This window comes from Protomyctophum bolini, assembly GCF_963924005.1.
Source record: "Protomyctophum bolini genome assembly, chromosome: 4".
Classification (NCBI taxonomy): domain Eukaryota; kingdom Metazoa; phylum Chordata; class Actinopteri; order Myctophiformes; family Myctophidae; genus Protomyctophum; species Protomyctophum bolini.
In genome coordinates this window covers 36,138,471-36,164,450 of record NC_137865.1, presented here as the reverse complement: position 1 = coordinate 36,164,450, position 25,980 = coordinate 36,138,471, and the positions used below count along the sequence as shown (strand labels likewise).

Genomic DNA, 25,980 nt, shown 5'->3' with positions numbered 1-25,980 from the left:
AGGTTCTCAAAAAACTACAGTATGTTCAAAACTCTGCCGCCCACCTGCTCACCAGAACCCGATCCAGGGACCACATCACACCTGTCCTCTGTGAACTGCACTGGCTCCCAGTCAAATTCAGAATCGACTTCGAAATTCTCACCACCTCATCCAACGCCATGCCCCCACCCGCTCCCTCAGGTCAAGCACTGCCAACCTACTGGAACCCCACAAGTCCAACAAGAGAACCTGGGGTGACAGGGCCTTCGCAGTGGCCGCCCCCTCATTGTGGAACTCACTCCCAGCCCACATCAGAGCTGCCCCCACCTTTGACATGTTCAAAAGCACACTCAAGTCAAAACCCACCTTTTCAGACTGGCTTTCCCTACCTATGCCCCCCCCCCCCACACACACACCCTTCCTGTTTGTCCACTTTGATTTTGATTTCTAGTTTTTAACCTTTTAACTAGTTTTTCTAATGAAATTGATATAAAATTGATTTTACTTCTGTTCTGTAAAGCGACTTTGGGTACCTAGAAAAGCGCTATATAAATCGTATAATAATAATAATTATTATTATTATTAGAGTTCAATTAACATTGATTTTACAATATAAATTGGGGTCTCAGAGATAAAAAATGCCATTAAATGGTGGTCCGTAGCCTAATGCATGTCAAACTGAGGGTCCTTGAAATTAAAATGGTTGAGAATCAATCTTCTCTTATGGGGGGTCCCTGACTCCCTGGCATGTCTTTTCAAATAGGGGTCCGACCGTCCGCAGGGATGATATTATATGTCAATTTGGGGGTCCTTGACATGAAAAAGTTTGGGTTATTGGGTTATTAATTCAAAATACAAACATTATTATTTATATTATTAATAATAATATGTTGTTGGTCGCTGATAGATTTAACCCCACCTCCATCTACTCAGCTCAGCTCATCAGAGCGAGATAGGCGGAGTTTAGTTTCGAGCACATTTTCCTGGTATTTTTTTGCTCCACTCCTTTCTTTCTGTATCAAACCGTTGGACACAGAGAGAGTGTGTTATGTTATGTTGTGAGGAGGGGTCGACAATGTACTGTCGGCTTCATATTCTGCAGTATGTGAGAGACCACCACCACCACTGAAGTGTAGTGAGATCTACTATACTCTGATCACAACAAGTTTTCAACTGTACTGTACTGTGGAATCCAGTCAATCCACCACCACAGGGATTATTATGCCCAGCGCCGACGTGTCTGTGCGAAGTTTATCCGAAGTAGAGAAATACCTCAACGGCCGAATGGTGAGTACTACTAACTAGCCTACAATTATTCTTTTAATTTGGGATTAATTAATTTATATTTTTCGAAGGTTCGGTTTAGCTGTGCCAGCTGCGGTAAAAAACAGTCGCCTTTTCATCTATAGCCTATGATTTTATTAGACTCGTAGATGTATTTAATCGATTCTGACATTTTCAATGCTAAATGTATAGAGTAAATGTTATAGGCTAGCTAGTTCATCTCCATGTGGGACGAACAGAACAGCTGCTGGTGCGTCCTGCTTTATTATTTTGTGGCATATGGTAGGCTACGATTCGAACCGGGGGATGATGATATATTTACTGCTAAACAATAGTAGCCTATTATCCCCCCATGCTGTGTTGTTTGAGTCAGGGCGAATGAATGTCTGCTCCCTCAACGGAGCCATGCAGTGGGCAGTGGCTATACTCTTTTATTAACATTTAAATATAATATAAACTAACTAACGTTAGTTAAGGCTTTGAGATGCCTGTCCTAGCCTAAGATTTAGACTCGTAGATAATCGATTCTGACGTATTACTTATTATGTACAGGTACAGTAAATTATAATAATTGGGGTAATAATTAATGATAATAGAAGTAGCCATGTGTGCTGCCACTGTAGCCTACGATTTAGACTCGTTGATATATGTATTTTATTAAGATTCTGACATTTTCAATCTCAGAATCGATCATAAAATACATCTACGAGAGTCTAAATCTGCTATGCTGCCACCATGCCACCACTATTGTTTCATCATATCATACACAAAACGTACGTGCTTGGTGCTTCTTCCCGCAAAACCTGTGTTTAAGGTTATTTAATCTATAGGGAAGAGAAGAGTGCAGCAGGCTACATGTTGGTAATAGGCTGTACTGTATGGTTTTGTGTATGTGCTGCTGCTGCTGCTGCTGCTGCTGCCCCAAAACAAAACACACTTCATGATGCAATTCCAGTCTGTGTGGACTGGACACATGCAGTGCCGTAGTGCAGTCTGTGTGGACTGGAGTCACTGGACACATGCAGTGCTGTAGTGCAGTCTGTGTGGACTGGACACATGCAGTGCTGTAGTGCAGTCTGTGTGGACTGTGGACTGGACACATGCAATGCCGTAGTGCAGTCTGTTTGGACTGGACACATGCAATGCTGTAGTGCAGTCTGTGGACTAGACACATGCAGTGCTGTAGTGCAGTCTGTGTGGACTGTGGACTGGACACATGCAATGCTGTAGTGCAGTCTGTGTGGACTAGACACATGCAGTGCTGTAGTGCAGTCTGTGTGGACTGTGGACTGGACACATGCAGTGCTGTAGTGCAGTCTGTGTGGACTGTGGACTGGACACATGCAATGCTGTAGTGCAGTCTGTGGACTGGACACATGCAGTGCAGTCTGTGTGGACTGTGGACTGGACACATGCAGTGCTGTAGTGCAGTCTGTGTGGACTGGACACATGCAGTGCTGTAGTGCAGTCTGTGTGGACTGGACACATGCAGTGCTGTAGTGCAGTCTGTGTGGACTGGACACATGCAGTGCTGTAGTGCAGTCTGTGTGGACTGGACACATACAGTGCTGTAGTGCAGTCTGTGTGGACTGGACACATGCAGTGCTGTAGTGCAGTCTGTGTGGACTGGACACATGCAGTGCTGTAGTGCAGTCTGTGTGGACACAGTGCCGTAGTGGACAGAGTGGAGTGGACACAGTGCCATCCATAGTGCAGTGGGTTTCAACTTTCAACCCTCTTCATATCAAGGTCCATTATTTATTTGGCATTTGAGCCACGGACCACGGACCCAAAATATGATGTTTTCATTGGATAAGATTTTGTCCACAATTCCAAACTGTATTGATGTTGGTATACCATTAGGAGAGATAACAGGCAAACATTGATAAAATATCAATTCTCCTACATTCTCTAATTCGTTAGACTTCTTGTAAATTAAGTAATGCAGATGTTTAACACTAAATTAACTCTTGAGTGCGGAAAATTAAACCATTTACGCTAGAGATCTATAACGGTAATTTGGTTACCAACTCTCCATCATTTAGCTGGGCACCACCTGGGACCTTGAACCCCCTCAAGGACCACTGGTGGTCCCCGGACCACTGATTGAAAACTGCTGCCGTAGTACGTAGCCTGTCCGTGTTGACATTATGCTATGTAGTTAGTTAGCCTAGCGAAGAAAACATTCATGGAAACACCCAAGGGGCTATAATGATAAAATCTGTGAAGCTGTTGAAACTCCGGTATCTCTTACGAGGAGGCAGGCACCAGCTATAGGTGACACCACAGAGAGGAATGCTCCCTTGTGTGCGTGTGTGCGCGCCTGCCTGTCAGTTTCGCCTAATGAAGTGAAGAAGTTGATCCTGTTTTTCGCTTAAAGACGGCCACAAAAGAAAGGGCTTCATTCACTGTCATCAATCAAGCAGATAGAACTCTGCCTGCCAGCATCTCTGCACCGCTCACCTCCAAAGGTGTCGTGTCCGTGTCCCCAAGCCCCCCCCCCCCCCCCCCCAAATTTCTTAACAATGCAGTACAGCAGGCAGCACTGCAGCTGTCTTAGATCAGCACTATTCTGATTGTAAAATGTGACATGTAGAGCCAGATGTCTCTCTCTGAACACCGCCTCACAGCACTAGCACTGAGCATGCTTCAATGGAGGGTGGCATGTTGATATCCATCTGTCTGGAAAAAAAGAGAGAGAGAGAGAGACTGAATTGATTACTTGCTTTTTATTCATGTTTATCTTGTCATTTAGATTTTACATTCATCATCACATAATTATACTTATAGTAAATTGCATAGCCTATATTATGTCCGTGGTTCTTACCAGAAGCAATGCAGTCAAATCCCCTTCACATTTTGGTTCCACTAATGATCTGCAGCAATTTGCATACTGTGCAATGCACCCTCCCTCCAAGTGTACTAGAGTGGCGAAGATGGGAATTAGACAATACATAAGAATAGAATTGTATTAAAGATTGGACTTGGATAAACAACAACCTCCTCGGAGAAGGGAGCGTTGTATCACACAGTTTAATGCGACATAACGAAACAGAACAACACATCTGGGTGTCTCTGGCTTGGTTATTACCTCTCTGTGAGTGTGGTGTAATTACCCTGTCCTGCTCTCGCTGTGAATCAGTCCATTGACAAAACAGCTAGCTGCATATTTATCATACTTATAATTGAATCCCATTCGGTGCTTTCATAGTCCACAGGGGGCCACGCTGGGGTTGTTGGCTGTTAATGGCCTATTGATTTGGTCGTGGACCAGCTTTTCTTCTGGAAACAATAGACAGAAAAAAAAGGGGAAAAAAAGGTCTGACACAAGTTACGCAACCGTAGGTCACTGAGGAAAGTTCAGACATCAATCTCTGCGTCTGCTGGTTCCTTATTATGTCGACGGACGGGACATTGTTTATTTGATTTAACTTCCAAACAAAGCAAGAGGTTCACAATCGAAGCTCGGCAGCACAGCGGGGACAGCTGGAATGGTTCGATGCAGGTGTTGATTTTGACAGAATATTTTGATTTGAGTTTTAGTCATAGTCTCTTGAATAGTTTTAATTTAGTTTTAGTCACATTTTTGTCACCTGGAATGTTTTAGTGTTAGTTCAGTTTTAGTCGACTAAATCTACATTTGATTTAGTCGACTAAAATGTATTTTGGCGGGCCTTGATGCCGTCATAATTTACACTTGCTGAAATGCTATTTTCAGCATGCAACCAAGTGTAAAATGACTTATACTGGATCTCTTGTCCACTAGTCCCTTCCTAACATTTTTGTCTAGTTTTTATTTGTTGACATTTTGTTTTCGTCAGTGAAAAAAGGTAGTCGACGAATTTATTTTGACATTGTCCCGATTATAAAACTAGTCTGATTATAGAGCGTCACAGTCCAGCCCCCTTTCGTGACGACGTGAGACCCAGAAGTGAATTCCCCGTTCATTTTCTCCATAGGCTTTTCAAAAAGTATTTATTTAAAGACGTTTACGCCGCGGACAAAGCCAACTGGAGTTGTGACAAATCATGACAACAAACACAACATTTTGGGCCGAACAAATAATTAAATAAATAAGAAAAACAACAAAAAAAGTGTTGTAACCTGCGGTTTTCTTCTTCTTTCTAATTATTTGTTCGGCCCGATTTTTTTTTGTTTGTTGTCATGATTTGTCACAACTCCAGTTGGCTTTGTACGAGACTTAAAAGGTCTTTAAATAAATACCTTTTTAATGTCTATGAGGAAAATTAACAGGGAATAATTTCCTGGGCCCTGGTAGGGGGCGGGACCACGACGCTCTATAAGACGACTGATTATAAGACAACCCCCATTTTTCAAGACTCATTTCTTCTGTGAAAAAAATAACGTTGGATCATGTCAAATTGTCTAGTCCCCGATTATAATACGACCCTGTTTCTTAGGATATTTCCATTGGAGAAAAAAAACAGTCTTATATTCGGGCCAATAGGGTATTAATCGCCGAAATCAACACTGCAGATGGCAATGAGGAGGGGGGTTGTGTTAATTCATGACAGTTGTGCTCTCTCACCGTCCTATCCTGTCTTGTCCTCCCATATCTTTCTCTTTCTATGATCTATTACTCGCCTCCCTCTTTATTCATCTGTCTCTGTGTCGGTGTGGGTCCTGAGATAGTCTGCATCCATGAGGGTCAGCTGGAGGGAATACAAATAAGCACTTCAGTCTGCAGGCCTCTTCTCTGTGTGGCACACTGCTCTCTGCTAAAGACATGATTTGTTCCATCTCAGTGAGCATGCCAGCAAGAGTGCGTGTGCGTGTGCGTGTGCGACAGCGAGAGAGTCACTCAGACAAACTCAGCCATGTGCTGCCCCAGATTGACGGAAGCCAATCCCACATTGTGTGCTTCTCAATGTGCTGTCCCAGTCGTCACAGATTACTACTAGGATCAATTACCTCCATGGTCCCATTCATGACTGGCATGTCTGGCACTGGAAAACGGAGAGATCTCATAGTTTAGACAAAAGCAGAAGTCAGAATCAGACTGCTGAATTTAGCTGAACTGAAACCTAACGCCCCAGCCTCCCCGGTATACACCAGATTCTGAGCAGCAATAGAGTGTCGCAGTCCCCCCCACTTTCATGACGACGAGCGGCCCGAAAGAGAATTTTCCATAATTTTTCCTCATAGATGTTTCAGAAAGTATTTATTTAAAGACTGTTAAGCCTCGGACAAAGCCAACTCGGATGGTGACAACTGACAACTCATGACAATAAACACAAGTCGAAAAAAGGGCACTGTACAACGCATTTTTTGTTGTTTTTCTTCTTTCTAATTATTTGTTCGGCCCAATAAATGTGTTTATTGTCATGATCCAAGTTGGCTATGTCTGAGACTTTAAAGGTCTTTCAATTAATACTTTCTGAAACATCTATGGGGAAAATGAATGATACATTTTCTTCCGTGCCGCTCGGTGGGGGCGGGACTGTGACTCTCTATAAGATACAAATAAATGTTTATTTATTATTTTTTAGATAGCATAAGCTATAGAGCCGTAAACCCCGTTCTGGACCAACCCACTTTTCCTGCTTTTAGGAGTGTGCCGGGTGGGGCGGGGTCAGGGTAGGGATTAATAACAAAGGCATTTTGTTAAGCAAACAGGAACGTTTGGTTTTGTCACAGGGAAGTAATGTTTGACAAGTGCATACATCAGCAACAGCTATTCTGGTCAAATATCGCCACGGTTCGGGGAAAAAGACTCACGTGCAAGACAAGTGCGGGCCATGAACTTCTGAAGTCATTCAGTTTCATTTCAGTGCATATCTTCATCAAGCTGCCTAACTTTTTAGTTTTTATACAACAAAGCCCAGCTTTGATGTTGATTGAGTATCTGTCTCTCAAACCCACTGTCCCCCTAACTAATACATGGCTAAAAAGTTAGAAAAATGCAGTTGGATCTTCATGCTGCTGAGGTCAGGGCCTATTTAATGGGTCATGGCGTGAAGCAGGAGCAGAGATTTTAAGTAGGGCAGCGTGGCGGGGGTCGGGGTGGGGGTATAGAGGGGTGCACCGAGGTCTCAGCCATGAGGATCCCCCATACATCCATATCCTGGCACGTTGTTTGGATCCCACCAACGTTCTAGGATAGACCCGCCCTTACTGTGTCTGATTAGCGGATTAGGGTTATGGATAGCCTTATGGATGGCCTTATGGATGGCCTTGAATGTATGAAGGAGGATCTTATAGTCAATACGGTATTTGATGGGAAGTCCAGTGGTGAGACAGGGGTGATGTGACTGACGACAGTGATTCTGGTGATGATACATGCTGCAGCGTTCTATTTTCCATGTGTAGTGTAGTGCTTGAAGTGTTCTTTTTTTATCCACCACTACCTCTGTCCCTGATTACAGTAATGATGATTAGGTGGGTTACTCTCCACTGTGTTGATTGGAAGCAATGATGATTGCTCATTAGATTCAGTACTTAACAACGTCTGGCTTCCTTGCCTATTCTTTTCTCTCTCCTTCTCTCTGTCTCTAGTGATACATACGTTATCATAACAGCCATCAAAGTGGGTTGGACAGCACAGCAGGCCTCCAAGTGTTGTTTGTGTGACTCATTGATGTAGTTAAGCTCACCTGAGGTGACCTCGTTCATTTCATACGCCGTGGTTTTAGCGAGTTTAACATGAATCACTGAAACATTGACATGTGCACAACTTAAGGAAGGTCTTCTTTCTTTAACGTTTATTATTTCAGGGAAGTCCATTGAGAGTCATCTCTCTTTTCCAATGACGCCCTGATTACAGAAAACATAACATACAATTTAAACACAAAGACATTACAAGATAATAAACAATTAAAGTACAGCTAGATCTCAAATTAATCCTTACAAGTCTTTTAAATCGTTCAAGTGAAATCAAGTTATTCAGTTTTAAAATTGATTGTAGACAGTTCCACATGTGAGGTGCATATTAATAATGAATAGCTGTTTTACCCAGTTCGGAATTAACATTGGGGATTTCTAAAGAAAGGTAGGCAATTTCTTAAGTAAGGCTTTGTAGATAAAAACAGTGCAGTGCTGTTCTTGTCTCTTAGCCAATGAAGGCCAACCAACCGTTTCATACAGCCTACAGTGATGGGCGAGGAACCCATCTCCAGTTATAAACCGGAGGGGCTGAGTGGTAGATTGTGTCGAGTGGTTTTAGTGACGACGGAGCTGCATGCATGTAGATAATATCGCCATAGTCAATAACTGAGAAAATTGTGCTTTGAATCAACTGCTTCTTACTGTTTGAATCAAAGCAAGCTTTGTTTCTATAGAGCAATGCTAGTTTAGGTTTGTTTCTATAGAGCAATGCTAGTTTGGGTTTGTTTCTATAGAGCAATGCTAGTTTAGGTTTTAGTGGTGAGTTCTGAAATGTGGGTTTTATTTTGTCGTCTATCCATATGCCCAGATATTTAATAGTTTGAGACTCTTTTCAATAGGATACAAAATATATGGCTCAAACAATCCATTGGGCCACGCAGGCCGGCCTGCGTGGCCCAGTCAGTCTAACTTTGTAGAGAGGGGGCAAAAAAACAAGAAAAACAACAAAAGATAGTCTACTTTGGCAGCCCTTGTGTTTAGTATCTGTTTCTGTTTAGTATAGCAAACCACAGCATGCGAGCCGCCTTTGTTTTAAATGGTCCCCCAAACCGTTCACACTTCACACCTATCGGCCGGGGATGTGCTATCCCCCCCCCCCCCCCCCCCGCCATGCTAATTTGCCCAGTCAATCATTTGATCCACGCTACGCGCCTGTGTCATGTTTACAGGTAGTTTGAGCCATATATTTTGGCCTGTTGAATTACATGAAAATGTCCTGCATGTCCAAGGCATGAACAACAAAGTAATTTACCACCAGATGTTGATCATGGATAGTCACACAGTTAGGACAGACTTTGTGTGTGTGTGTGAATAAGCATGGTAGGGAGGGTCAACAACTCACTGAAATGATGTTTACAGTTTATGGTGGTTGCTAGATGCATGCACGATCCCATCTAGTCACTAGAAGCCATGGCTGCCACCTGTCTGTCCATAATGAAGACATAATAATAATAATAATGAATTGCATTTTTATAGCGCTTTTCCAAGTGCTTTACAATGGTTCATTCATTCATACGCAGCGAACAGATGACGCCAGCGTCCTCAGTCACTTCCCACATTCACACCGACCGACTCATTGGAGGCAACGTAGGGTTCAGTGTCTTGCCCAAGGACACTTCGACATGTGGACAGGAGGAGCCGGGATTCTAACCTCCGACCCAGGGATCATTGGATGACCTGCTCTACCTCCTGAGCCACATCCGTCTTTTTGAGGGACATCAGCCTAACGAGTCGCTGGTGCCTTACCCCTTATCCAGATTCCCTAAACCTCTCTGCCTTTTTTTTTTACTATTTTGAGAAACACTTTAATATACTTCAAATAGCCACGTTATGAGCTTGTAGATAACCCTTTTTGTACTATTTAAAAAAGTTTCTCAAAATAGAAAAAAAAGGCAAAGAAGTTTAGGCACAAGCGAAAATAGGGCCCATATGGCTGTTAGCCCACCCACACAAGGTCTGCTCACATTTAGCAGTGTAATCAATATGTGCCATGTCTCTGCCAGCCTTCCATTCCCACAGTCATCTGAAAGTGTCGTTGGGAATCGGGCGGCATCCCCAAATGAGCCCACCTTAAACCTACTGCCTAAAATAAAATCCTCCGGAGAACAATTATGTGTCTTCAGGACAAGTGGAAGTGAAAAATAGGCCAGCGCTTAAACAATTGCCCTCATTTAAGCATAGCTACTTTCAGCCAGAGACGTTACTTTGCACTAGTGAGTTGCTGTTCGTAGCAAGCAATGCATTGGCATGGAAATGGCATGACAGTGCATGCATGTCAGCAAGTTTGTAACCGTATTGTGATGTAATTCTGGATCATGTGGGAGGGATCTGAATCTTCCCGCTTTCCTGTATATGAAACATCTGGATTGTGTTATTGTGTTATTTGAGCTGTAGCTCATGAAACAGGGCTCATACTGCCAAATGCCTTACATTTTATTTAACTAAAGTTTACTTTAAGTAAAATTAACTACAATGTTTCTTTTACCATGCAGTGTACGAAAATATCTACAGTATACTATGAATGTTTTTGAATGTTTTAGCTGTGTGGTTATTTGCAATTGAATTCTTCTCTCAAGTTCTACTTTGTTGCAGGCAGCTGCACTTCACTATTTAATTAAGGCCATATTGTATTTTGCCCTAAAGAATCTCAAAATATGAGGATATGAGGGAATTCCATTGAAATCAGGGTTTGTCTTTCTCTTGATTTAGACCCCTTCAGTCTTTTTGAGGGGCACTAGCCCCTTCTATGCCTACTGCCTAGCTTTCTGGGTTTGTGTAAACTCAAACATTGAAGACTAAAGGTAAAAGTGAGGACGCAAATTGTGATTGGCCAGAATGAGATGATGTATGCATGTCTTGATCCCATTTTTGATCCGTGTGAGCACTTTTTTATCATTGTCACGTTTTGCTATCTCCGTTGAGCACCTGGTTAGTTACTCTTTTTCTCTATTAAAGATAATTGAATGTTTGTTTTGTCACCATTACATCACCTAATCAACATGAGTTAGACTTTAATATATTAGCACCCCTCACTTCACACGGGTGTGAAGTCACTTAGTTACCACTTTCAACCTAATAAGCTATCGTAACGCTCAGTCTTCAGTCTTGACAGCAGTTTCTTCACAAGAGATACAGTGCTACAATCTGGTACTGTGTGACTGTGCTTTCCACCACCACCACAGTACAATACCCCTGGACGTCACCATGCCCCCTCAGTGGCGCTTCGAGCTGCAGAATGAAATCCTAAACATTTCGGAGCAGAGGCCATGGCGGGGGGGACTAACTATCCCAAACTAGTTCCAGCCCTGCCAAGACTGTAATGCCGCAGCATAGCATGTCGTCCCGGCTGCGACTGCGCTGCCAAACAAACAGCCTTTTGTGTTTGTGATTCTGAACTCTAATAGACTTGGTAATCTGAGCAGCCTACACACACCAGCCTCTTCTATGCTTACTCTTTGAGGAAGAAGACATTTAACTCCTGTAGTGGTCCTTTGACAAACGGGTTTGACGAAAAGGTTTATGTTTTTTTTTTTTAAATCCCTATTGTTTTGTCAGGTGTCTAAGCTCTCACAGCTCGCCGCCTGAATGCAAATTTTGGAGATGGAGTCCCTCAGGCTAACGAGTACATCAGGCCATTGAATCCATAGGCAGGAGTTTCGTCATCGCAGCATAGTTCCAGCCAGTGTAGAGAGGCAGTGTGAGTTGTTTTCTCTGCAGAGAAAGAGTCTTGTGTTCAAGAAGGACATAACACCAAAGAAGGGGGAGAGGGACAACTGGGAAGGGAGGAGAGAGAGGGAGAAAGAGACATGCTATTCTCTGGTCATACAACGAATGTGTGTTAGAATAAATAAGGATTATTTGTGAATGGATAAGTATGCATACTCGGCATAAGTCAAGTAAATGAAGGCGCAGAGAGGGAGAGAGAGAAGTCAGCCTTTTTATAATGCCTTCCAAACGATACGTTTATGAAGGGCTTTACAGTAATAAAACAGCAGAAAGCCCCATTGAGAGAACATAGGGTTGAAAACAAAGAGCCACACAAGTGTTTTTTTGTATGCATTTAAAATGGTGACATACAGTATACACTAGTATAAAGAAATACCATTGGGGGTGCTTCCGGTGAACCACATTACCAAGAAATATTATTATCACAAATATCACACTCTTATATCACAAGTGTGACTCGCTGACTAATGGCAGTGACTGTGTGTATGTGAGGCAATATCTTATCTAATTCACCCAAAAGTCAGAGTGTGTGTGTGTGTGTGTGTGTGTGTGTGTGTATATGACCCGCTTTGCTGAGTGTAGTGTACTTTTTTTAACCCTCTTTTTTTTCTTCTCTACTTAATGTTAGTCAGCATCCTGTCTCTTGATCATCCTGTTTGTGCACTCCGACCGTCACGTCACCCCCCCCACACACACACACACACACACACACACACACACACACACCCCATCAGCCATCACCTGGGTCCACCTGACTGTCATGTGACAAGGGGCGTATACCGTACATGGAGGAATCTAATCTACTGTATGTAATAGTCAACACTCTTAAAAACGTAACCACCTCTAGAAATGCTGAGGATTTGCTGATGGCAAAGTAAGTCTTTACTGTAAAATCCTGAGTGTTTTTTTTAACTCTGACAATGTGCACATGGAATATTTGTTGTTACACTGTCAGAGTTACAAATAAAAATAAAAATAACACTGAGGATTTTACTGTATTGTGATCTGTCTCCGTGCTGTAACACTACACCTTTTTAACTGGCTTTATGCTGTAGTGAGGACTTTAGAGAGGAGTTGTATTTCCAGATAGAGGCTTAATAGTTCATACTAATTACATTCAAGTAAGTATTGCTGTGATATTGAGCCTTGCCACTTTATTAACGCAGTGGTTCAACTCTCCATTTAGCTGGGGACCACCTGGAACCCCCTCAAGGACCACTGGCTGAAAACCACTGCTCCCAAACGTTTTAGCCTGTGACCCAAAAAGAGAGATTAGACATTTGCCCAGGACCCAAACGAGTGAAAATAGCAGATCTACAAGCTCACAACACGATGCTTCGCGCCACGTTGTGAGCTTGTAGATCGGCTATTGTCACTACTTCTTAATTGTTACATTTTTTTATTCATGGAATGTCTTAGATTTGTTTGTTCGGTTGTTTTAAAATCCTTTGAAAATAATATATTTTAAAAACGAAATATCTTGATATATATATATATTAGTTTTTATTTTTTCAACTGTAGGTAAAAGAAAATTGTATTGTTACTCGAGTTGTGACCCATACAAATTGGTCAGTGACCCACATATGGGGCCCCCAAAAAAACCCTACCATACAGTACACACCCAGCTGGTCATGCTCAAGCGATTGTGGACTAGTGAGGAGGAGCCAGTGTAATGTGAAGTACAGAGATAAGCTCATACAGTATAGTATCAGTAGTACCACATATACAGACATGTGAAACAGAGAAGGCTTAGCTTTCCATTAGCTCTCAGAATGTGTGCAAAATGCTTTGAAGACCGTGCTGTCTGTGTGTCGTTGCTTTAGTGGGAGAAACTCTCTGACATAGTTCAACATTAAAACATGCTTATTACACGGCTTGGTTGAATGCTTGATTCTGATTGGTCAATCGCTGAATTCAGCGGTGTGTTATTCCTTGATAACAGATCGCTCCGCTCTATAACAGACCGCTGTCTAATCAAAGGCTCTCGGAGCACCTGCTACGCTGCTTGGATTTTATGCTGTGTCCAACATGATAGCCATGTAAACACACACATGTCATTTACAACAAAATGTTGCTCTCAAGAATGTTTTTGAAAACATTTTTGAAGCTAGAAGTAGACGATGCAGTGCCCGAAAATGTATTCCATTTGATCAATGCTCACTTCCTTGTTTTACGAGGCGACTTGTGTTGCGCTCTGCAGGGGCACCTTGGAATACTTTCATTCCCGTAAGCAAGGAAATACTACATTTTGTTGTCACTTTTGGGTCAATTTATTAATTTATGTTGTTCGAGCCGTGTAATAAGTGGGATAATTAATGAATGATAAATGGTAAATGGTAAATGGTGCATTTATGGGAACCTTGCGGTTCCCATCCGGTCGCTCTGCCCCTGAGCCACTGCCGCCTCTGATCAATGGCTATAGGAGGTGGTAGTTTTATTATGTAGCATTTCTGATCTGTGTGTCTCCGCCTGTATTTGTCCCTCCCTACCGTAGGTGGACCGTAGCAGCGATGCCAGCGTCCTGAGCAGCCCCGCGGCGGCGATGGCGATGCGTCGGGGTTCCTCCGAGAACAACTTGGACCTGGACCACCTGACGGATGCCGCCGGCGGTCCCAGTCCCGGGGCCGGGCCACCCGGCCTGCTGGATGTGCACCGCAGCCGCTCGGGCATGGACGGCCTCCAGCAGAAGATCCTGAAGGTGACGGAGCAGCTGAAGATCGAGCAGACGGCACGCGACGAGAACGTGGCCGAGTACCTGAAGCTGATGAGCAGCGCCGACAAGCAGCAGGTGTTGTTGATTTTGTCGACTAAATCAGTGGTTCCCAAACGTTTTCACGTCAAGTACCCCCAAATTTACAGTAATTGGCCCACAGACCCCGATTTGAAAAGATATACCAGGGACCCCCATAAGAGAACATTTTTACGGCTCTAGCAGTGATTCTCGGCCCTTTTAATTTCAACGACGCTCAGTTTGATATGCAATAGGCTACGGACACCCATCGAATGGCATTTTCTTATATCTGGGACCCCAATGTATATTGTAAAATCAAAGTTAATTTAACATACACTTTAAGTGTATGGACCCGTTAGGTACACTCCATTTGTACACTCTCAGAGTTACAGACCCATAAGGTTCCATTTGTTTCCTAACTATCATTTAGCTGGGGACCCCCTGGAACTTCCTCAAGGACCCCTGGGGGTCCCCGCCGGACCCCACTTTGGGAACTGCTGGACTAAACCTATGACGAAAGATGTTCGACTACCTTTTTTCACTGGGGAAAGCTGAGCTATGATGACCAAAAACTATGACTAAATATATTAACAATTTCGAAAACTATTAATTAAAAACTAGAGTAAAGTGTTAGGGAGGGACTAGTGGACAAGAAAACTGAAGCAAAACAAAAATGAGAAGTAATATTATGTTTGGGTGATCAAGCTTGCTGCGACACGTTGAGCTTGTAGTTCTGCAACAAGGCAGAGTGCAACAAAGTGTCAAATCAGGCATTTCGATGTCATCAAGGCCTGCCAAAGCACATTTTAGTCGACAAAATCAACTGTAGATTTAGTCAAATCTTGTGACATTTAGTCGGCTAAAACTAGACTTAAGACTAAAGCATTTCAGATGACTAAAATATAACCTAAACCAAATTAATATTTTATTCAAAAGACTAAGATGACTAAAAATTAAATCAAAAAAGTTGTCCACCAGAAATAATATCTATGACCCCATAGGATCACAACCTATATGGACATCTCGTCAATTTTGTTGCGAAAGTCCAATATGGCCAATATTGTCAAAATGGCTGCAAACATGAAAAAGAAAAGAGACATTACATTTCCTGTCAGATCCTATTACCCATTTTTGGATACCTGCATTTGCCATAACATCAAAGGTTGTCCACCAGAAATATCTATGACCCAATAGAATCACAACCTATATGGACACACCGGTCAATTTCTTTTTCTGGAAATCCAATATGGCCACCACAATATTAGCCCCCATTAGCCTATAATGCGGGTGAATAGGGCAACATATTTAACTGAGGGATATTTCCATGAAACTTCACAGGTTGATCAATGATATGAATACCATAATTGTTTGTATTGGAAGTTTCCATGATATCCAATATGGCCACCACAATACTAGCACCCAGAAAATAGGTTTGGCTCTAAATTCTGAACCAGATGAGCTAGAAATACAAACTCATGGTTTCTAACCACGAGAGATATATAAATATTTTAGCCATAATTTCCCTCTATTGAGTATATTATTGTTCTGGGGTGTTTCTTTGCAGAAAGACATCCCTCTGGCTGTATTTGGGTTTTGTTCTACTGTTTCTGTTGGCTTTTCCTCTGTTTATGTTGACAATCATCCCTGGCAGGGACGTGCATCACCAAGCCGGACATCCCTTCACTGAGTATGGATGGTCTCTCAGCGATGGGAATGCAGTCCCCTGTGGTTTGTTGGAGTGCTTTCACTGTCTCTGCACTGTTTCGGGGGGTCAGCCAGATCAGCTTTGATTGGCAGCTGGGGTATCGTGGCAATATCCTCTTCGGAAATTGAGGACTCTCTGTTTAAGACCTCACTGAAGTGCTCTTCCCAGCGTGCTAGGATGTCACTCTTGTCAGTGAGCAGGACACTTGTCAGAGGAGTGGACTGGAGTTGAGCCAGTGGTTTTGGGCCCATAAAGAGCACACAGAATGATGATGCGTCTGAGACATTTCCAGTCAGGAATGGAGTGAAGCTCCTGCTGCATCTTGTCTCCAGTCCCTGGGCCTGGCACATGAACAGATTTTCTGACAGCCTTTGATACAGCTACATGATATTGTCTTGTTCATTGACATAGGCCAGGCTGGCTCTGTACTCTGTAGATGGACAGGGGACTGCATTCCCGTCACTGAGAGACCATCCAGACTCAGTGAAGGAAGGGATGTCCGGCTTGATGATGCACGTCCCTGCCTGGGATGATTGTCAACATAAACAGAGGAAATGCCAACAAACCGTAGAACAAAACCAAAATACAGCCAGAGGGATGTCTTTCTGCAAAGAAACACCCCAGAACAATAATATCTTTCATGGTTAGAAACCATGAGTTTGTATTTCTAGCTCATCTGGTTCAGAATTTAGAGCCAAACCTATTTTCTGGGTGCTAGTATTGTGGTGGCCATATTGGATATCATGGAAACTTCCAATACAAAGAATTATGGTATTCATATCATTGATCAACCTGTGAAGTTGAAATAGAAATGTAATGTCTATTCTTTTTCATGTTTGCAGCCATTTTGACAATATGCAAGCTCAAGAAAATATGTTCCTTCTGTGCCATGAATCTTAGCCAATGGATTCAGAATTAATATTGCTTGTGTTTGCCAAAACAGTCAACAATCATGGTAGAAATCATGGTAAAGCACTATTTCGGGTAGCCACCATCTTGTAAATATGCACAATAAGGGTCCAGACACACCCAATAATGGTCAGAAACCATGAAATAGACACAAAGTTTGCATTTCTAGCTTATCTGGTTCAGAAGTTAGAGCCAAAACCTATTTTTTGTGCTAATATTGTGGCGGCCATATTGTGGCGGCCATATTAGATTTCATGGAAACTTGCAATACAAAAAAATGTTCGTATTCATATCATTGATCAACCTGAGAAGTTTCGTGGAAATATCTCTGTTTAAAATTTCACCCCCCATTATAACTATTAGGGGCTAATATTGGACTTTCGCAACAAAATTGACCGAGTTGTCCATATAGGTTGTGATTCTATGGGGTCATAGATATTATTTCTGGTGGACAACTTTGTATGTTATGACAAATGCAGGTTTCCTAAAAAAGGGTGGCTTGCCCCCTGGGTATTAGTTCACTAATAGTTGGCTTTCTGTTGTAAAGCTCTCTCATTGTCTCTTTTCCTGCAAGATGTGTTTTTTAGCCTGATAAAATAACATGAGGAATATCCCCTAGGGCCGGCTACAGTACCAACTACCAAGTCGACCTATACCACCCATGACAAAAATGTAAAACAAAATGTGAGACGCCAGAGGGGTTTAATAACAAAAAGATAGGCAATATTAAGGCCTATGGTCGAATATGACATCAAGGCATTTAATAGCAATTTAGGTACCGTAATACATTGCTAACCCCAGTCCCACTTGTCCCACACAAGCATTGATTGATTGATTGAAGTACTTATTAACAGTTTGCAGAATTACAGTACATTTCAAGCACAACTACATACAAAAACTGTTAACTGTGGACACCATAAAGCATTACACTTGTTTACAATAGGATCCACCATTTTCAATTCATCAGAACATTTAGAGACGTACAAATATACACTTCTATATAGCCAAAAACAGGAAATCATCATTAAAGGAGGTAAAAAGGGGGAACAAAAACATATTCAGATTTTATCGGGGCCAGTTTCGAATTGCAGCCGTCCGTAGGTTCTCTTTGAGAGTGGTTTTGAAGGAGTCAAGGGATTTGCATGTCTTAATGACATGATGGCGATACCTCTGTCCCTCAAATGAACAGTTTGGATCTGGTCACCCTATAGGTGGGGCGCATCAAGCACGTGTTCGAGAAGAAGAACCAGAAGACGGCTCAGAACATCGCCCAGATGCAGAAGAAGCTGGAGCAGTACCACCGCAAGATGAAGGACAGCGACGGCTTCATCCAGAGCCCCACTCCCTCCTCCTCCTCGGCCTACTCTCGCTACAACTCGTCCATCAAGCACAGCACCATGCCCCGGTTAGAACAGTTTTTTCATTATTTTGTTTAGTTAGTTTTTACTTTCTTTTTTTCAAATTCAGTTGGTTTGCTAGTTTTTATTTAGTTTTTAGTTGTGTGACAACGCTTAGTTTTAGTGTTTTAGTTTTTTTCTGCCTTTTTCAGTTCTGCTCCTCAGATAAGTCTGGTGCAGGATTGAAAAGGGCCAGAGTACACTTATAAATAAATGAACAAAAACGATGGACATTTTAGTTCGTTTTGTGAACACACAATACAGTTCCAGTTAGTTATCGTTATTCTTTTCCTTTTCTAGTTTTTATTTAGTTCAGTTTACTATAATATCCTTCCATCCATGCCCAGGGAGTCTCCCAATGTGCTGACGGGCAGCGGCTCGGGCAGCGGCCGGCACCCGACTCTGGACAAGATCAAGACCATCGGGCCCGGCGTCTCGCTCTCGCCGCCCTTCTTCTTCAGCAAGCCGCGTGAGTTCGCCAACCTCATCCGGAACAAGTTTGGCAGCGCCGACAACATCGCCCATCTCAAGACCAGCCTGGATAACAGCACCTGTTCCTTCCCGCCCGACGTTGGTGGCTGTGCCGCGGCGGGGAAGGGGCTCAGCAACAGCACCACCCTGGTGGCCAAGCCCGTTAAGTATCCCAGTGACGACGAGTGCTCCTCCGAGAGCGCCTCCATGTCGGCTGAGAGCAACGGGAACCTCCCCGGCATGGCCGTAGGCGCGGAGCAGCCGAGCCAGGGGGGCCAGGGCAGGCACGACGCTGGGGGAGACGGTCACAGCAAACTGACCCTGGGCCTGGAGGAGGTGCGGGAGATCCGTGAGGCCCAGGGCCAGTTGGAGGAGGACCTGCAGGACCTGAAGAGCCAGTTCAAGAGGGACTACAGCATCCTGAACCAGACGCTGCAGGAGGAGCGATACAGGTCTGATTTCTAATATTTCTTTCCGGTTGTTTTAACCCCTTTTAAGACCTGATGCCGATTCTACAAATGTCTTCTAAATCAGTAGTTCTCACACTTTGTCAAAAAAGTTCACAAATAGCAGATGTACAAGCTCGCAGCGTGACTGACTTGTATATCTGCTATTGTTGAATGGCCAACGCAAAAGTCTAAATTCACGTTTTGATTCCGTCAACTAAAACTATGATGAAAAATGTTCGTCGACTAGGCCTACCTTTTTTCACTGTCGAAAATGAACTAAAAAGTAAAAACTAAGCTATGATGACTAAAACTATGACTAAATATACTGACAATATCGTAAATACTGCCAATTTAATAAATACTAGACAAAATAATTATGGGAGCGACTAGAGGAGAAGAGATCCAGTAGAATTAAAAGAGAAGTCATTTTATGTTCGTTTGCTTTCTGCTGTTGCTCTGTGAAAATAGCAGATCTACACAAGCTCACAAGTCACAACGCGTCGTGCTATGGCACGTTGTGAGCTCGTAGATCGGCTCTTTTCAGCTTGCAAGTTGCAACCACATGAAAGATCAGTCATCAACAAAGTGTCGACAAAGTTAACTGTAGATTTAGTTGAATAAAATCGTATGATATTTAGTCAACTACAACCAGACTAACACTAAAACATTCCATTTGAGTAAAACTAAATGAAGTTTTAGTCAAACGACTAAATCTCAATAAATTATATTTGTAATACATAATAATGATAAATAATAAATTGCTGTCAAAATCAACACTGACAGACGCTTTACAGATTTGATTGGGTTAAGACAAAAAGCTTCGAATTAACCAATGAATAGGGCATGAAAAGTAGCGTTGATAATGTCAGCATATTACATACATACTACATATTGAATGAAGTGGATAGCAGAGTATCTGTTAGTAGAGTTTAATACATACTACATACTGAATGAAGTGGATAGCAGAGTATCTGTTAGTAGAGTTTAATACATACTACATACTGAATGAAGTGGATAGCAGAGTATCTGTTAGTAGAGTTTAATACATACTACATACTGAATGAAGTGGATAGCAGAGTATCTGTTAGTAGAGTTTAATACATACTACATACTGAATGAAGTGGATAGCAGAGTATCTGTTAGTAGAGTTTACTGCAGTGCATCAGGTTAATAATAATATTGCTTCAAAGACGCAAACGCAATCACATGTACTCAATCCAGCTGCTGGTGAGCCTTATATTATATACTGTAACTATGGTGCCAACTCACTGCTCTTGTTGCATAAGTTTCAGTTATATACAATTTATAGGAGAGTAGGTTTATAGGACAGTATACTATAGGGCAGGCACTGTTGTCCCGGGTTTCCTGAAAGTCTATATAAAAATCTATATGGCACAGCAGCAGATTTAAAGTGTCATGTTATGTATAGTTACACTATGAAACTAAACCAGAAGTGGAAAACGAGTATGCCACCTTCAGGAAACCAAGGACTACAGTTATACACTGAGCCTATTACACTTTAATGTAGTACTGGAAACAGCCAGTAGAGGGCAGTAGATGATAGAGACATACAATATGCAACCCAAGTATTTCTACATGATATCTAATACAGTACAACTAGGCCCCCAGGATTATGATTATGATCTAAATAAACCCAAATTCAACCAGTATACACACAGTATACAAGTTGACCAATCTGGAGTCATGATTTTTGGCCAGTGACATCAAACACTTTTGCTTAACGAGCTGTGTGTTCTTCTTGGCAATTCACATGATGAAATGAAATCCATAATTTTACCATCAATTGAAGCTATTACTAAATGAATACAGTACTGTTACTACAACACTAATGCATTTTTGTTGCTGAAATTATTCCGCAATAGAGTGACCTCACTGACCTGCATATTAAATATTGTGAAAGACACACTGTAATATGAGAAAACAGCCATTCCTTGATGTATTTGGCCTCATCCCAGAGTTAAAAGCCACTGTGAAAATTCTCAAATGATGCTGCATTATCCTAGAGGGATTTTGTCACAAGTCTATCTGATCTTATATGGATATAAAGACTTTAATTTACCAAAAGAACCACCCAGTGGGGAATTCTTTTTAATTTGACCCCTCCCACGGTCCCACCCGCCAGATGTCCTGCTCCGAAAGAGCCACAACCCTGGTATCTCGTACCATTAACAAAAGAAGCATATAAACAGTTCAAAAAAGGTTAAGAATACACTGTTTTTAATGAATAATTCTGCCCTATAGCATGACACCTAGAATATGACTGAATGAGATGAAATATGATGATCTTTATCGACCTCTATATCGCTCACTAAGGTGTGAACGTCTAGAGGACCAGCTCAACGACCTGACAGAGCTTCACCAGCACGAGACGGCTAACCTGAAGCAGGAGTTGGCCAGCATCGAAGAGCGGGTGGCCTACCAGGCCCACGAACGAGCCAGAGACATCCAGGTACATTGTGTACTGCTACATTGTGCTGTGACGCGCTGTGAGCTTGAAAATCTGCTATTTTCACTAGTTTAAGTCCTGGGAGAATATCTAATTTCTGTTTTGGGTCATAGACTAAAAGGTTTGGGAACCACTGCTGTAGAGCATCATTTCCCAAACAGTGGGTTGCGGACACATTTTTACGGGTAGCTTTTTTGTTTACTACATTTTGTGATATTCAGTAATATTCTGTAGCCTAGATCTGCTATTTTCACTAGTTTAGTTTGGGTCCCGGGGAGACATAAAATTTCTCCTTTGGGTCACGGGCTTAAAAAGTTTTGGAACCACAATATGTAGTGGGGTTCCATGCGTCATCTCTGTCTCTGCCAAGGTATCCTTGGTCTGAAAAACTTTGAAGACCCTTGGTGTCTGTAGAATCTCACTATTCAAATTATATTGTGTCCCATCAAGAGACATAAAGCATGATGTTGATTGCCATCTCTCTCTGCATGGATTCAAGTTCTCAGTCCCCATGACTGAATTTGGGATTTGTCTATTCCACAGCAGCCAGTAGTCTTCCATAGAAGCATCTCTCTACACATTCACAACATGTCACGGCGTGAAAAATATCTGGTCAAACTAGAAATGGAAGACATGTTCAGAAGTATCTTCCATAAAACCGTAATGCTCTTGAATACATCATACATTTTAAGTCTCAATCCTAAAAAAATTGAATGATTGCATCTAAACATCACAGTCCTACATTTGTTCATTGTTTAGGAAACTTTCATGACGTTTCACAAATCACAGATTCGGACTGACACAAATCAAATCACAAATCCCAAAACCTTTTGGGGTGGCTGTGGCTCTGGAGGTAGAGCAGGTCGTCCAATGATCCGTGGGCCGGCTGTTCCTATCCTGGCTCCTCCTGTCAGTCCACATGTTGAAGTGTCCTTGGGCAAGACACTGAACCCTACCCACATTGCCTCCAATGAGTCAGTCGGTGCTAGCTTGCCACCATTGGTGTTGTGAATGTGGGAAGTGAGGACTATGGTGTCGACTGTTCGCCGCTTCACCTCCAAATGAAGCACTTGGAAAAGCACTATAAAAATGCAATCCATTATTATTTAGCTTCATTCCATGTTTATTCCATTTATTCTGTCTCGTAGGAAGCGCTGGAGTCGTGCCAGACGCGCGTGTCCAAGCTGGAGCTGCAGCAGCAGCAGCAGCAGACGGTGCAGCTGGAGAGCCGCGATGCGCGCGTCCTGCTGGGGAAGAGCATCAACATCATGCTGGCCATCGCCACGGTCATCCTGGTGTGCGTCTCCACTGCGGCCAAGTTCGCGGCGCCACTCATGCGCAGTCGCCACCACGTCGTGGCCACCTTCCTGGGCGTGTGCTTCTTGGCCATCTTCTGGAGGAACTGGGAGCATTTGCAGTGCACTGTGGACAGGATGCTCGTGCCGGCCTGATGGTGGGGGGCGCCGCCGAAACGGGAGTCCACACTCTCTCTCTGAGGCAGAGTTTAATTGTCAGTTGTCTTTATTATAGAAGGTTCGTCTTTGAAAGGATTGGTTGTACAATCGCCAGAAGACTTCAGGAGGACATCGATGGGGTTTTTAAAAGTCAAACCGTTAATCAACACCTTTTAATTTTAATCACCGTTTCTCTTGTCTAGAGCGAGGACATGTTTTCACATGTTTTCACATTTTACGATTTGTATTAATTGAATACTTATATAAAATATAACATTTTAGCATGTTCTACATGTGTGCCCTCCAAAAATATCCTACTTGATTAGTAATGTAAAGAAGTCCGGGATGTGAACGGCAATGCACTCATGGCTGTTGATAGTCATACAATACTGTATAATCGTAAGACTACATCAGTGACAATTGAAGAAAGATATTCCACAACTGCAGTGTCAGTGATGAGCAGCAGGGGGTTTTACTTGAGCTATGAGCTACGTATATCACCCTTAAAAAATGTAGGTCTGACTTTGACATTGATCGAATTTCCACAAGCATGCAAGTGCACAAAAAAACCTCAAGCTCAACCTCTGGGCCGGTCGCGGAAGTCTGTCGTGTTGATGATTGAGGATATTGGAGAGACTAGAGCATTATGTAGAAAGGCGAGGGACATTTTGTAGCCTAGATGTTGTGTTTGTATCGTCTCACAATGTTAACCTTATTCCTTTATTGCCTTGTGACTGTCCGATAGGGACAGTCATCTCGCAAACGTTTGTCTGTTTACCTTGTAAGTGCAATATATGATTTATTTATATAGAGTATATATATTGTATATATACTGTGTGTATAGTACACACACTGTATATATAAATATATATATATATATATTCCTGAGACCACTACTTTTTAAAAAATGTATGATTTAGTTGGGAATGTTTTGTAAATTTTCCAGGGGAGTGACAGGTGTTGCCACAGACTGGTGAAGGAATGACATTAGTGTGGGTGTGAGAAATCCCTAATAATAATAATAATAACCACTGAGACCACTGTAAGGCTAAAGGGCCCAAAATTCTGCATTTGTTATTTTTGCAAATAGTATATTGCCAATTTGCATGTGCAAAATAAGATGCACAGACACACCTACGCAGTACGCACGCGCATGTACATGCTCAGAGATGCACACATTCTCAGACACATGGACACATACAACTAATGCATGTAAGCAGGGTTCGAGTTATCTGGGAGCCAGAGGGGTCTGAGCTCCCATAAGGAGTGGTCTGATCTCCCATGAAAGCATACTGTGCAATAGTGGGGATCATTACATCTGGCAAACAAACTAAGTATTAAAACAAATAATGCATTTTTCAACGTAATGATGAGTATCATTTACCTTTACTTCCAAAAGAACTACAAACCATAATTCTCTCATGAACGACATGGGCTGTACAAATCAGTCAACATCAATGTCTATGTTGAACACGAGTGTGGGTGTTGAATTTGGATGGATTTTGATTGGACCTTGGCGTGTCTTTGGCAAGTATTACATAATTGTCTAATCGCAATTATTTGAGATAATCACATGTCTTTCCATGTTGAAAACATATTTATACATTTTATAAATTATTAAATGTCACTAATTTCTTTGTATATTTAAGTTATTTGTAATATCTGCCCTTTACAAGTTGTGATTCTGAAGCCTAAAAACCAAACGGAAAATTTGTATTCTAATGTTCCGATGTTCAATGCCAAAAGCAATTACATTTTAATGGCAATTATTTGTGTGACAATTAATCGTCAACTTAAATTTGTAATCATGACAGCCCTAATTGGACCAGCTGGTGCTGCGCTGCTGGCCAAAATTTGCATCTTCCTCCTGAAGCCTAATATTCTCATGTCCACAAATCATCTCACTCTCAGGTTGTTGTTAAAACACTTTGTCTCTCAGAAAGTGTACCTGTTAGGATACTTATCCCACCCCTAACTCGAACCCTATGCACAAACATACACTTTCACAAATGCACATACAGTAAAGTGCACACAAACATGCATGCATGCATACATTACATAAGCACCAACATGCACTCATTGCAGACATTAATTTACATACATTGCAATTATTAGTCACTTTCCTTAGTTAATTCTGTGTGTCTAGTCCGATAGTCTTATTTGTCTGTTAAGAAAATACTGTGATTGAGAGGAGAATTGTTACACTGTGATAGGAGCGCTCGTTTTCTGTTTTTGTTTGTTCGTTTCCCATTCCTATTGGTGAATCAGTCATGAGAAGACTCAGGGCAGATTCACACTATGGTCCCAGGTGCACACTCAGGACCACTTGGCAGATGTTGTGGTTAGTGTGAATGCGGATCACCCAACCGTTCCCGGGACCACATGGAGGTAGTCTCGGGATCAATGGAAGTGTACTCGGATACGGATCGCTGCAATGTGAAGGCATTGAATACAGTTGAATGAAGTGTACTCTGGTGCGGAAGAATCAAGACCAATGTGAATCATGGCCAGCGGGGACCAGGCAATCTTATTCGGGAACAGTTCCGAATCAGACTCGGTGTGAATCTGCCCTCAGACTGCATCAGAGGACAGAGGTGGTGCTTTAGATAGATGAGGAGGTGTACCTTTGGGACTGGCCAAATTATTCGCTCATGTGTCTGATGGACATTGGCTTTTGACGGCGGTTCTCGACTCCTGTCCTGAAGAAATCTAGACCACTGCTGGTTTTCTGTTCTACCAGGAAATGAACTATACTCACCTAGTATCCTAGGTACAACCAAGTCC

At 42.3% G+C, this 25,980-nt stretch overlaps 1 protein-coding gene across 1 annotated transcript; it reads left to right on the top strand.

The window, feature by feature from the left end:
• The first annotated feature begins 1,010 nt into the window (after nt 1-1,010).
• Nucleotides 1,011-25,980, top strand: LOC308314025 (transmembrane and coiled-coil domain protein 3-like). Its single transcript, XM_080761403.1, has 6 exons — nt 1,011-1,266; nt 14,108-14,401; nt 18,170-18,363; nt 18,703-19,278; nt 21,610-21,745; nt 22,891-25,980. Exons 1-6 carry the CDS (start codon nt 1,201-1,203, stop codon nt 23,191-23,193), a joined length of 1,569 nt encoding a protein of 522 aa, XP_080617529.1. The 5' UTR covers nt 1,011-1,200; the 3' UTR covers nt 23,194-25,980.

Coding starts and splice junctions, on each gene's coding strand:
- LOC308314025 (XM_080761403.1), top strand. CDS start 1,201: ATGCCCAGCGCCGACGTGTCTGTGCGAAGTTTATCCGAAGTAGAGAAA. Junction 1,267..14,107: donor AATACCTCAACGGCCGAATG/GTGAGTACTACT, acceptor TCCCTACCGTAG/GTGGACCGTAGCAGCGATGC. Junction 14,402..18,169: donor GCAGCGCCGACAAGCAGCAG/GTGTTGTTGATT, acceptor GTCACCCTATAG/GTGGGGCGCATCAAGCACGT.